At 38.7% G+C, this 12,824-nt stretch overlaps 1 protein-coding gene across 1 annotated transcript; it reads right to left on the bottom strand.

Annotated features, from left to right (window-relative positions):
- Positions 1–7,782: 7,782 nt before the first annotated feature.
- On the bottom strand, positions 7,783–10,362 carry LOC117501408 (relaxin-3 receptor 1-like). Its single transcript, XM_034160289.1, has 2 exons — positions 10,079–10,362; positions 7,783–9,123 (listed from the first exon to the last, which is right to left on the bottom strand). Exon 2 carries the CDS (start codon positions 9,021–9,023, stop codon positions 7,824–7,826), a length of 1,200 nt encoding a protein of 399 aa, XP_034016180.1. The 5' UTR covers positions 9,024–9,123; positions 10,079–10,362; the 3' UTR covers positions 7,783–7,823.
- Positions 10,363–12,824: the final 2,462 nt, after the last annotated feature.

Raw genomic sequence — 12,824 nt, 5'->3', positions numbered from 1 at the left:
CAAGCTTTACAATTAGTAAAACCTTAATGAATTAAGTTGTTTGAACTTAAGGTTGTAAGTTCAATGGCTATTTAACTTACAAACCTAAGTTCATACAACTTAGATTTTTATCTACAAACTTAAGTTCATACAACTTAATTAATTCAGGTTTTACCAATCGTAACACTTTAAGTTGGTTCAACTACTCTCTTTTTTCAGTGTAAATATACCCACACAAAATGGAAAACATTTACTTTTAACATCACCATATTCTGCAGTACAGTGTGCTACCTCTCAGATAATGTGTTCCGCCCCTTTTTGTTATGTCATATAAAGCTACAGTGTGTAGGATTTAGCAGTGTTTATTAGCATAAATTGGATATAACATTCATAACCATATGTTCATTAGAGTTTAATTACCTACAACAATAAATCAATGTGTTTTCATGACCTTAGAATGAGCCCTTCATACACTCAACAAAAATATAAATGCGGCACTTTTGGTTTTGCTCCCATTTTGTATGAGATGAACTCAAAGATCTAAAACTTTTTCCACATACACAATATCACCATTTCCCTCAAATATTTTTCACAAACCAGTCTAAATCTGTGATAGTGAGCACTTCTCCTTTGCTGAGATAATCCATCCCACCTCACAGGTGTACCATATCAAGATGCTGATTAGACACCATGATTAGTGCACAGGTGTGCCTTAGACTGCCCACAATAAAAGGCCACTCTGAAAAGTGCAGTTTTATCACACAGCACAATGCCACAGATGTCGCAAGATTTGAGGGAGTGTGCAATTGGCATGCTGACAGCAGGAATGTCAACCAGAGCTGTTGCTTGTGTATTGAATGTTCATTTCTCTACCATAAGCCGTCTCCAAAGGCGTTTCAGAGAATTTGGCAGTACATCCAACCAGCCTCACAACTGCAGACCACGTGTAACCACACCAGCCCAGGACCTCCACATCCAGCATGTTCACCTCCAAGATCATCTGAGACCAGCCACTCGGACAGCTGCTGAAACAATCGGTTTGCATAACCAAAGAATTTCTGCACAAACTGTCAGAAACCGTCTCAGGGAAGTTCATCTGCATGCTCATCGTCCTCATCGGGGTCTCGACCTGACTCCAGTTCGTCGTCGTAACCGACTTGAGTGGGCAAATGCTCACATTCGCTGGCGTTTGGCACGTTGGAGAGGTGTTCTCTTCACTGATGAATCCCGGTTCACGCTGTCCAGGGCAGATGGCAGACAGCGTGTGTGGCGTCGTGTGGGTGAGCGGTTTTCTGATGTCAATGTTGTGGATCGAGTGGCCCATGGTGGCGGTGGGGTTATAGTATGGGCAGGTGTCTGTTATGGACGAAGAACACAGGTGCATTTTATTGATGGCATTTTGAATGCACAGAGATACCGTGACGAGATCCTGAGGCCCATTGTTGTGCCATACATCCAAGAACATCATCTCATGTTGCAGCAGGATAATGCACGGCCCCATGTTGCAAGGATCTGTACACAATTCTTGGAAGCTGAAAATGTCCCAGTTCGTGCATGGCCGGCACACTCACCGGACATGTCACCCATTGAGCATGTTTGGGATGCTCTGGACCGACGTATATGACAGCGTGTACCAGTTCCTGCCAATATCCAGCAACTTAGCACAGCCATTGAAGAGGAGTGGACCAACATTCCACAGGCCACAATTGACAACCTGATCAACTCTATGCGAAGGAGATGTGTTGCACTGCATGAGGCAAATGGTGGTCACACCAGATACTGACTGGTATCCCCCCCAATAAAACAAAACTGCACCTTTCAGAGTGGCCTTTTATTGTGGGCAGTCTAAGGCACACCTGTGCACTAATCATGGTGTCTAATCAGCATCTTGGTATGGCACACCTGTGAGGTGGGATGGATTATCTCAGCAAAGGAGAAGTGCTCACTATCACAGATTTAGACTGGTTTGTGAACAATATTTGAGGGAAATGGTGATATTGTGTATATGGAAAAAGTTTTAGATCTTTGAGTTCATCTCATAGAAAACGGGAGCAAAACCAACAGTGTTGCGTTTATATTTTTGTTGAGTGTATCTACATGGAGGCTGCCATGTTGATAGACTAGTATCTCCTTCTTTAATCAGTTGTTGGTTCCCTGTGCGGGTTGAGAACCCTCGTTTTTGTAAAATGGAGGCTCATACATATTGCTTATTACGTGAAAAGGCAAGGGACCATGAATCCCTGTGACTAAAGAAGCGACAACGTGAAGGGAAATAATATCATGGCCAGTGACAGCACAATACAGTGTGCAGCCTCACCACTAGATGACACTAAATCCTACACACTGTAGCTTTAAAAAAAAAAGGATCCCTAATTTGGGGAGAATTCTTTTTTGCATTTCCATGTAAAAACCTCCATTCATTTAAGGAAAACAGACAATATCAATAAAAGGGTATAATTTTGTTTACAACATATGCAAAGTTGGTTTATTTAATATATCCTTTACCCCCATGAAGGCCTTTTTAAGATTCATCCTATTTGTTAGTTTGTTTGGTTTAAAAGTGTTCTTTTAAATATGGGATAACAGGGGTCACATTCCAGCTATTAGACTCTCAGGTCTTACCAGAGATGTTGCTATTGCATACTTTTGATATTTTTAATGCCCTAACATATGGAAACTATTTATGTATTGTTAAATGAAATACAGTAAGGGTCTGAGCTGAGGCAGCTGCTCTGCTATATTTTGTGTTGGTTTCTGGCCCTCATCTCATCTGCAGGATTTGCTGCATTCATACCTCATCTGGTATTCTTATTTTTACCAACAGTGGAAGACAGGATGAATAGTAACTGCAATGAAAGAAGAACAATACAGAATATAATCAAAGTTACTATTGCAAAAGTGCTTTATATTTACTAAACCTTGGAATTTTAAATGGTGTAATAAACTCTGAACCCAAGAATAATGTATATTTTGAATAAGGGTATGTAACATCAATCATATTTATGTTTCTAAAATGGATGTATAGAATTTCAGAATGAGTTTTTTTTCTTGGCAGCTATACTTCTGCACAATTGATCTACTGTGTCACATTTTAGCTCGGTGGGATTTCTGACTTGAATTAGGCCTAATGGATGTAAAACCGTATTTTACTTGACCTTTTTTTTTTTAAATAAGCCATGCCCCTTGGATAAGCCATACCTACAGGTCCCCTGATATTTGGTAGTGGATGTTTAATGTACATCGTTTTATTTATATTGGTAATTATTGTAGGTATGACTGCGCTTGTATTTATTAATATTGGTGTAAGTATACTTGATATGATTTGTTATGTTTGAACACGGGGAATGTATTCATTTTTTTCCAGGTGACTTTTTTTTTCTTTCAGTAATTTCAATAAATTATTAAATCCTAACTTAAGAGCTTTTATTTTAAGCAATTTAAAAATAATATTCACAAATTTTACATGAAGTTAAATAAATACATATGTTGTAAATAATATTTTAAAAAGGGTGAAGGTAAAGGTCATCCATCTTGACTTCAAACATTTTTACAATTATTACATTTTTACAATTATTACAATTACAATCTGTACAGAGAAAAGTGCCAACAGTCTAATAAAAATATGCCAATAAATTTGTGAAGACATGATACAGTGTCTGCATAAATGGAATTCACACCCATGGGCTTTTACACATTTTGACGTTGTTATACCATTTCAAGGAACAGGGTGTATGTAAGCAATCAATTCTTCTCTGGATTAAAATTTCTAAAATGATGCTCTTGAGACTCAAACTGAAAACAAATCTCTATAACTTGATATAAATTCAATAAAAGTGTCAAAAACAAGAGTTAAATTCTTCACTGGCTGCAACTGGAGAAACTAGGAGCACTGCAAGTTATGTATTTTACACCACCAGTTACACAACATTATGGCATACAATAGACAAGGAAGTTCAACTAGAAGGCACATGCAAGACTTGATTCTAGATCTGATCTGTTTTCTTGTAGGAAAGGCCTTCTTTGTGTCACTCCACCATAATGATATGACGGGTGATGCAGTACAACAAATGGTGGCTTCCCTCGTGTTTTCTTGCACAGTCACCCAGTTTTTGAGAACAGCCTACCCCAGACAGATATACCATAGAGTATCATACTGTTTGTACTTCTTAATGACTGATGCAAATGAAGACCAAGACATATTCAGTGACTTGGAAATGTTCATGTATCCATCTCCTGACTTGTCTGAAGAAAACTGGCTGTAAAAGTGATGATTTACTGGTGTTACTATATTAAAGGGTGTCATTACTTGTGCAACCCATCATTTTGACTTTGATATTTTTGCTTTATTTATATCAAACTGTCAAGATTTGTTTTCAGTTTGAGTTTAAAGAGGATAATTTTAATATAGAAAAGTTTGAATTACTTTTTACAACAAATGGTATGAAGACATTAAAATGTGTAAAATCCCATGGTTGTAAATATTTATTACCACTATATTTTGAATTTGGATAATGATTATTTCGATATGCATTGGCAGCGCTTAAGATTTAATGTTTTTGTACCAAAGATTAGACCTGTTAATTTCTGCAATGTGGACCAATACTTTTGAAATTTGACAAGTAAAGATCCAGAGTATGGTTAACATTACATATCATTTTGCAACATTTTGACAAATTATAGTGATGGTACTGTTACATCCAAATAAAAAACAAAGAATATTTGTCATGCTTGTTGGTGAAATATTACATATCACATCATGTCCATGAAGATCACAACAGTAAAGATACAGTAAAGATACAGTAAGACTTAAAAAAAATATCTGATGAGAAAGTTAGTGTCTTACCTTAGCCTATTTTAATGTGGTGACATGGATCGGCACCAAGTCACTACAAGTTGAATGCAGATGAGGTGCTTCTTTAAAGCAGGATGAGTCCCAAGCAAGCCACTAGTGCCTTGTAGAGTTTTTAATGCAAATATCTGAGACAATATGGTTTGCTGTGCAGTTAAATGTACTAACAGATTGTTTAAGAAGTCTGTCATCTTTAGTATATGGTTTGCCCTGTTAACACAGTCACATGACTGTACAGGAGGCCCTTTACGGTAAATGCTACACATCGTTAATGTCTCTAGTTTGTTGACTTGAAGATATGTTGGCCTCAGCAGTGTGGACAGTTTTGGTCTCACTGTGCTCCTCCTGGGCCATTTCAAAGCTTTATCTTTTCATTCTTCATTTTCTTCAGGACCCTCCTGTTCTGTTCATCAACATCATTTCCTGTATATTCATTTTGTGAATTGTTCTGTAATTTATGTCTGTAGCATGACCCAAGCAGAGGGTCACCCCTTTGAGTCTGGTCTGCTTGAAGTTTCTTCCTCAGAGGGAGTTTTTCCTTACCACTGCTGCACTTCACACAAGTAAGGTTAGACCTTACTTGTGTGAAGCACCTTGATGCAACTCTGTTGTGATTTGGTGTTATATAAATGAAAATAAAATTGAAAAATTGAAATTCATTCACATCACTCACCACTATGTCCACATGCTCTTATTTCAGGATCAGAGCACTGCCTGTTATTGGAGTGCTGAGCGGTTAGTGGCATATCAGCTGCTCTCCATCAGAGATCTACACGATGCCAGAAGGATGCAGGCAGCCACCTGCTTGACACGCTGCCCGCAGGAAGAAAATTAATGTGAATCACATGGGCACACAGTACACATCACACCTTCAGTTTCACCAGTCACCCTCCCCAAAAGCTATACACACTTGCACTAAGCCAACATTCTCTATGTATTTAGTTGTGCTAACTTTTCCTCACCACCACATATATTTTTTTATAGGATCCTATAAGTGAGAGTACATAAGTAAACTTAGTATTGAATTCCAACTGAAGCAGATTAGATCCAATCCAAAAATTTTATTTGAGTGTGCTGGAGAAGGGAAAATGATGAAGTGGGGAGAATTTATGTCACTTTGGTCTGCTGTCAGAGCTGAACAACTGTTCCACCTAGTGGTCAACAACAACCACTGACTGAGCAGCAGATGAGTATTTTATGCATCTTTAAAACAGACACTTTTGAGTCTGTCTGAGGAAACAAAAAAAAAAGTGAATTAATCCTTTAATATTTGTGCAAATACAGTTACATTGCTCAGGTCAATAGAATGTTCCTTCCTCCAACTTGTAGCTCAAATCTTTCATTTAATGCATCAAAGTGAAGCAGGATGCCAAGATATAAGTTCCAGAATGCAAACATTTTTGTGCATTTTTGTATTGTTTTTATGACATGGTACAAAATAAAAATATTTTTTGCAAAAAAGTGAAACTACATCAGCAGAACAAAGTGGGGCAAAGTTTGTAATAAGACTAAGGGAAGCCCAGAAATAGAACCACAATGAGGAAATGCAGGTTAAGAGCAATTTATTGTTGTGTAGTCACATAAAAAGGCAAAACACACACCTGACAGACAACTATTATCCTGACTGACAACAATAAGATTCGCTCTTCCAGATCACAATTATAAATGTTTGTAACAGTTTTATACAAGTCACACTAACGGTATGGTATTTCCCGTTATATAAAAGGAGGACAGGACGAAGGCCTTGTGCAAAGTGAAAATACTGAACTTGATTTATAGTGGATTAGTAAGCTATGTTTGCAAAGACAAAAAGGCTCCAAACCAAAAAAACTCCAAAAAGTTGTGACATACACCTTCACTCCACATCTGTATATTATACAATTCCAACAAAACCCAGCTTTTCTTGCGTAAAGCTAAAATCGACATGTAACATTTAGCAGTGGTGGTCACAGCTAACCTAAACGTTAGCTCTCATAGCAGTAATCTGCTCACTTAAAGGTTATGTAATTTCTCCTGGCTATTTATTTAAAATTCTGCCCCTTTCCAAGAACCAAAACGTTATATTTCTCATTTTGAATTTATTGAAAGTCACATTGAAACCCGACCAGGGCTCCCACAGACAACGTCCATCTTGTGCAGGGACCATGAACATAGCTTGCGCAACACTTTTATACACCGTGGGCGTTACAGTGGGTGTGGTTTAGTCTCACAATTCTAATGTTATTGACTCTCATAAATGGGGGGAGCCCTCCCTGTATCTGAAACTTGCACATGCATTATGGAAGTGAAATGTTTAAACTTTAAACCAGATCTCAGAGACTTACAATCAAACAACAAAGGCAAATACTTGATCTTCTAACATAAAATAAGGAATTAGCACAAATATTATCTAACAGTTATGTGGTAATACTTAACTGAAACTGCTAAAACATTTAGCTCATGTTATTGTTAACTGCTTTTATTACATGAATTTAGCTTTGGCTTTTTTTTTTTTTTTTTGCCTCAAACCTCAAAAAAGTGCTGAAAAATTTAATATGTGGTAACGCCAATATGTACAAATGTTTAGCATGCCAAGATCACATGATTATCAAGATGTACATCAATAATTAAATTAATAAATTAAATGAGTAGTTTTCATTCAGTGTACAGTTCATTAAACGAGTAAGAAATGTTAAGAAATGAAAATACACGTAGAAGATACAGTACTTTAATGCATTTACTGTACTGTTATTAGCTTGTCTCCTGCTCCTTCAGGAGGTGATGCTTTTTGCCTTCACTTGATGTGTCAGTTATAAGCTCCAACAAGACAAAAATGTGATTTTAGGGTTTACAAATGTTTTTGGCTGTTTTAACTTTAGTGACAAAAATGCTAGCTAACTTAAAGTAAGCAGAACTAAATTTAGTGCAAGATAAATGGTCTACTAACAGTTTTTCACGCTAAAAAGTTAGCTTCGCTAATTAGCTGAACTGTGCCCACCACTGCTTTTTATAGGTTTTAAACTCGTCCTGGGAGGGTAGACAGTATTGCATATCCCCTCATTTCAGTTTCAACCGTCTGGCTGTTAATGGTGTTGAGTGGAATAGTTATTTGTCCATCTTGTCTCGGTACCTCATCAGAATATCTTCCATAGAGGGAGATTTTGGACATGATAGCCAGACTTGATTTGAAGACCACATTATGGAGCGCCGCACGGTATTCTTTTCGAACAAGGCAGTAGATGACAGGGTTGAGGCAACTGCTCGTGAATGCCAAACAATTGGCCAAAGGGAAAAAATATGTTTGAGCCAAATAGAAAGAAGGACTAATTTCAACGATGTCAAGTTGGATCAGGACGCTCCAAAGGGTGAGAACATTGTATGGGAACCAACAGGCACAGAATGAAAGCACAACCACCGCAACAGACTTGGAAATATTGGCCTTTCGCCGAGAGTTACTGCCCTTCAGGTTATGTCGACAAAGAAAGCGGACCAGGAGCAAGTAAGACAGGACGATAATGCTGTAGGGAAGCAGGAACCCCAGCAACACTCGCACGAGTTGGTTTATTCCAAGCCAGGCTGTACCATCTGGGAAACGGAGCAGACATGCTGTGTCGTTACCGCTGCCCACTTGGCTAAGATCTGCAAATACAGCTCGAGGCACTGTAACTATAAGTGCTCCGGTCCAGATAAATGCTGTGGCCACTGGAGAAACACAAGATCTACTGCACGCGGTACTGTTCGGTTTGAGGGCATTTGCCACGTAGTAGTACCTGGTCAGACTCATCGCTGTGAGGAAAAAACAGCTAGCATAAACATTTAGGCCAGTGAGTAATGACACTGCCTTACATGTGGCCAAACTGAAGGGCCAGCTGTAGTCCAGTGCGATTTCTACAGCCCAAAATGGCAAGGCCAGGGAGAAAAGCAGGTGAGCCAAAGCTAAGTTGAATACAAAGAAATTGATGGTGCCGGTAGTGATGGTGTGAGTGGAATACAGCAGGAACATCACCAGCAGGTTTCCCAACATTCCAGCAATGGCAACAATGAAGTAAACCACAGAGATGACTGTTCGCAGCCAGGCTGAGCCGTCACCAGGGAGATGCAGCCCGTTGAGGCTTGTATTGTAAATTAACTGTGAGTTATTACAGGATGGGTCTTCAATGCAGCTTTGCAAGATATTGTTGAACAACTCAAGTCTCTTGAAGTCCATTTTTGACATTTAGACTCCACTGAAGACTCTGGTGTCCAACTAGCTTCTGATGCTCCTCTTTATGCAGATTCTGAAGATCTGTTTGTCTGTTTTAGTAGATGACAGACATCTGTAAGGGAGGAGGAAATTATTATTACATAATAGGCGCTGCACTTTATGAGGAAATAATTAGATTAGACCTTTGAGCCTTGTCAGATAAACAAATTATGCTTAAGTGTTACCCACCAAGTAAAATAATCCAATTCAGATGTCAGGGAATCAAACTAAATTTGAAATTTCTCTGGCAGGAAATGTATCTCAATATGAAATGGTAGAGAAAATTGTCCATTGTGAAGCAGAAAAAAGATCATTTAAAGAATTTTGAAGAATTTACTTTCCCGCAACTACAATGACCAATTGTTTGTTACGTCTGCTGAGGATGTTATATTTCCACCCCCATCTGTTGATTTGTATCTTTGATTGTCAACAGAAATACTTGACATGTTTTCACGTAATTTCCAAGAAACGGAGTGGAATAATCAATGTTGTCAGAGCCGGTAATCACACATATGATCGACAGATGATCAACACACAAAATTTTATCTGGATGTTGTTATAAAATTACACTTTCAGACAGTGGTGATGGTAACGAAGCTGCTGTACTGTAATTGTCTTAATTTTTATTATGCCACTCATTTTAATTTGAATGTTTGGAATTTTTGATACACATTATCAAACAAATGAGATTTTCAGCTTACATAATTATTTCCTTAAAGTATCTAATTGATTTAAATGATAATCACAGACTGATCAAATGTGTCTAATACACATGAAAAGATTTTTTTTGTCATAATTCACTTATTCTGTTGTTCATTTTTGCAGGTAAGATCTGTTTATTAATACTTTATTCTAAAGTACTGTCAAGTTTTAGAGGTTTTTGGAAATATGTTTTTTAAAGTTATTTTGGTATTTTATAAATTGGAAAATGTGCAGTAGAATAAGTTGTATAATTGATCTTCAAACCAAGTTTGGCTGATAAATGGTTCCAGGTATAGAACTCTAAGATGGCAGCAGCATGTCTTTACCTGTTTATATGTCCCCTTCGAGCGTTGTCCAACTAGGCTTCGTTGTTTCTGAAAATACTAGTCAGATTTTACGAGATGTTTGTATAACCCCATTCAACATTGGTTTTGCAGTTGAAGACAAAAAAATTAAAGAAAAAGAATCCATTCATTGTGTGTAGTTGGATGATGTGAAGACGTCTTACATTTTTGTTGATTCTGGAGGACTATTTGGACTATGGACCTTGTTAAACTCTTGAAGCTGGAATGCTGACACAGTTTGGGTCTGACTTCCTGTTTAAGTGTGGTGTAAACAGGATTTTTATACCATTGTAACATTGCCATCTATCCCAGGAGGAGTGAAATCTTGGAGTGGATTATAACTACAACTACAACTTGGATGTCATCAATATTTTGCTGTTTGTATGAATGTGGAGACCAAAAGGTGCCTGATCTTCTTATCCTTTCAAAAGACAAAATGGGATTGCAAATCCTCTTTGAGGTCTCCAAAAGTGTTTTACCCAAGTTCTCATGAATTTAGCCTATTTTATTATTTACTCCATTTTCCTCCTTCTCCTCTATTTTCCAACTACAGAACATAAAGGATTTCGAATAATTAATCTGTGTCAGCACAAAACTTAAAAAATTAACTGTTCTCTTGCTTTTAGAGGATTTGGCAAAATTTCAGCCTAGCCTGGCCAAGAATAATTGTTTGAATACCTTTTGTGATTTTAAAGCCACATCTGAGCTTGGTATTATTCACTATTCAAAAGACTACTTTCTAAATTGGAAAATCTGGACCCTGCTGTTTTCTGTACGTGTAAATAATCTTTGTGGTAATTTAAGAAATTCTGCATTCTATTTTTGTGCAGATGACACTTATCTACCATTCTTGCTTTTGTTGTTCTTCAGTTCCATTTCACTTGACTCAAATTGGTGCTGAATTCTGACAAATCCATGTTCAAGTGACTTTCAAATGATAATGTTAATATCTAATCATTGTAAGATCTCAACTGTCCAATGGATTAAAAATTAAAAGTGAAATTGTCACAACATATAAAGTGCATCAAGAAAGTATTCACTTTTTCCACATTTTGTTATGTTACAGCCTTATTCCACAGAATTCTACTCACAACACCGCATAATTATAACATTTAATGTTTTTTTTTTCAAAATAAAAACTGAGAAATCACTTGTACATAAGTATTCACACCCTTTGCGCAATACTCTGTTGATGCACCTTTGGCAGCAATTACAGCCTCAAGTCCTCTTGAATATGATGCCATAAGCTTGGTGCACCTATCTTTGGCTAGTTTTGCCCATTCCTCTTTGCAGCACCTCTCAACCTCCATCAGGTTGGATGGGGAGCGTTGGTGCACAGTCATTTTCAGATGTCTCCAGAGATGTTCAATCGGATTCAGGTCTGGGTTCTGGCTGTCTCAATGTGCCGAAAAAGTACTGATGTCCACGTCTTCCGCAATTCCTGTGCTAGTCAGACGACATACCGGATCAAGACAGCATCCCGTTTAGAAATGAACGGCACATTCCACTGTTACAGGAGTTTTTGTCATGGAAAGAGGAGCGGAGGAACTCCGCGCATCGTGGCAGAGCCGAATGGCGCAAAGCAACGCTGTGATGAAGCCTCACAGGACATGTTGGGGCATGTCCAGCTCATGCACAATTTCTCGGATACTCACACGACTGAAAAGCAACCGGAAGCAGTCTGAACCATCTGAAAGCCGTCCTGTGAGACCAACACGGAGGTGGTTTTGTCCCGTGCCATGAGCGGCATGGTGGCGCAATCCTCCACTTCTCTTTCCATGAAAAAAACTCCTGTAACAGTAGAATGTGCCGAAAAAGTGCTGATGTCCACGCCTTCTGCCTTTTTTGTGAAAGTTAGACGACATCCCGGATCAACAAAGCCTTCACGTTGGAAATGATCTGGTTGTTTGAGCGGGGTCTGAGCTTGTCGATCGGCGCTTGGAGTGCGCCGCGCTCTCAGACGCTGTGGGCGGTCTTTAAACCGTCTGGAGCACTCCTTAATCTGTGTAATCCCCATAAAATCATCGCTGAAAGCCATCTAAATTTTCCGAATGATGTCCACCTGGAGGTCTCTCACAGTTTCTGGAACAATTTGATGCAGCAAAGCTCCAAATCGTTCAGACATTTATTCGCAATAAAAATCCGACGAGAGGGGTGGACCACTGCTCACTCAAAGCCTGCTCACAGGCGAATGATGCAACCGACAGGCGTGAAAAACTCACGCATGCGCACGAAGGTTCAAGCTTGGCTGATGCAATCACACGTGATTCAAAACCATATGGTTTTTGAAAAAAATAAAAAGGTACAATACTTTTTGGACAGACCTCGTACATTGCTGCATTCATCTTTCCCCTCCATCCTGACTAGTCTCCCAGTTCCTGCTGCTGAAAAACATCCCCACAGCATGATTCTGCCACCACCATGCTTCACTGTAGGGATGGTGCCTAGTTTCCTCCAAAGATGACACTTGGCATTCATGCCAAAGACTTAAATCTTTGGTCTCATCAGACCAGGTTGGTGGGTTACTGCAGAGATGGTTGTCCTTCTGGAAGGTTCTCCTTTCTCCACAAAGGAATGCTGGAGCTCTGACAGAGTGGCCACTGGGTTCTTGGTCATCTCCCTGACTAAGGCCCTTCCTCCATGAATACTCAGTTTAGACAGATGGCCACCTCTAGGAAGAGTCCTGGTGGAGCTGAACATCTTCCATTTGTGAATGATGGAGGCCACT

Source organism: Thalassophryne amazonica, chromosome 20, assembly GCF_902500255.1.
Source record: "Thalassophryne amazonica chromosome 20, fThaAma1.1, whole genome shotgun sequence".
In the NCBI taxonomy this organism is placed as follows: Eukaryota; Metazoa; Chordata; class Actinopteri; order Batrachoidiformes; family Batrachoididae; genus Thalassophryne; species Thalassophryne amazonica.
This window is presented reverse-complemented; position numbering and strand designations above follow the sequence as displayed.

What these genes read in the sequence shown, in the direction of transcription:
- LOC117501408 (XM_034160289.1), bottom strand. Translation starts at nt 9,023, where the DNA reads ATGTCAAAAATGGACTTCAAGAGACTTGAGTTGTTCAACAATATCTTG.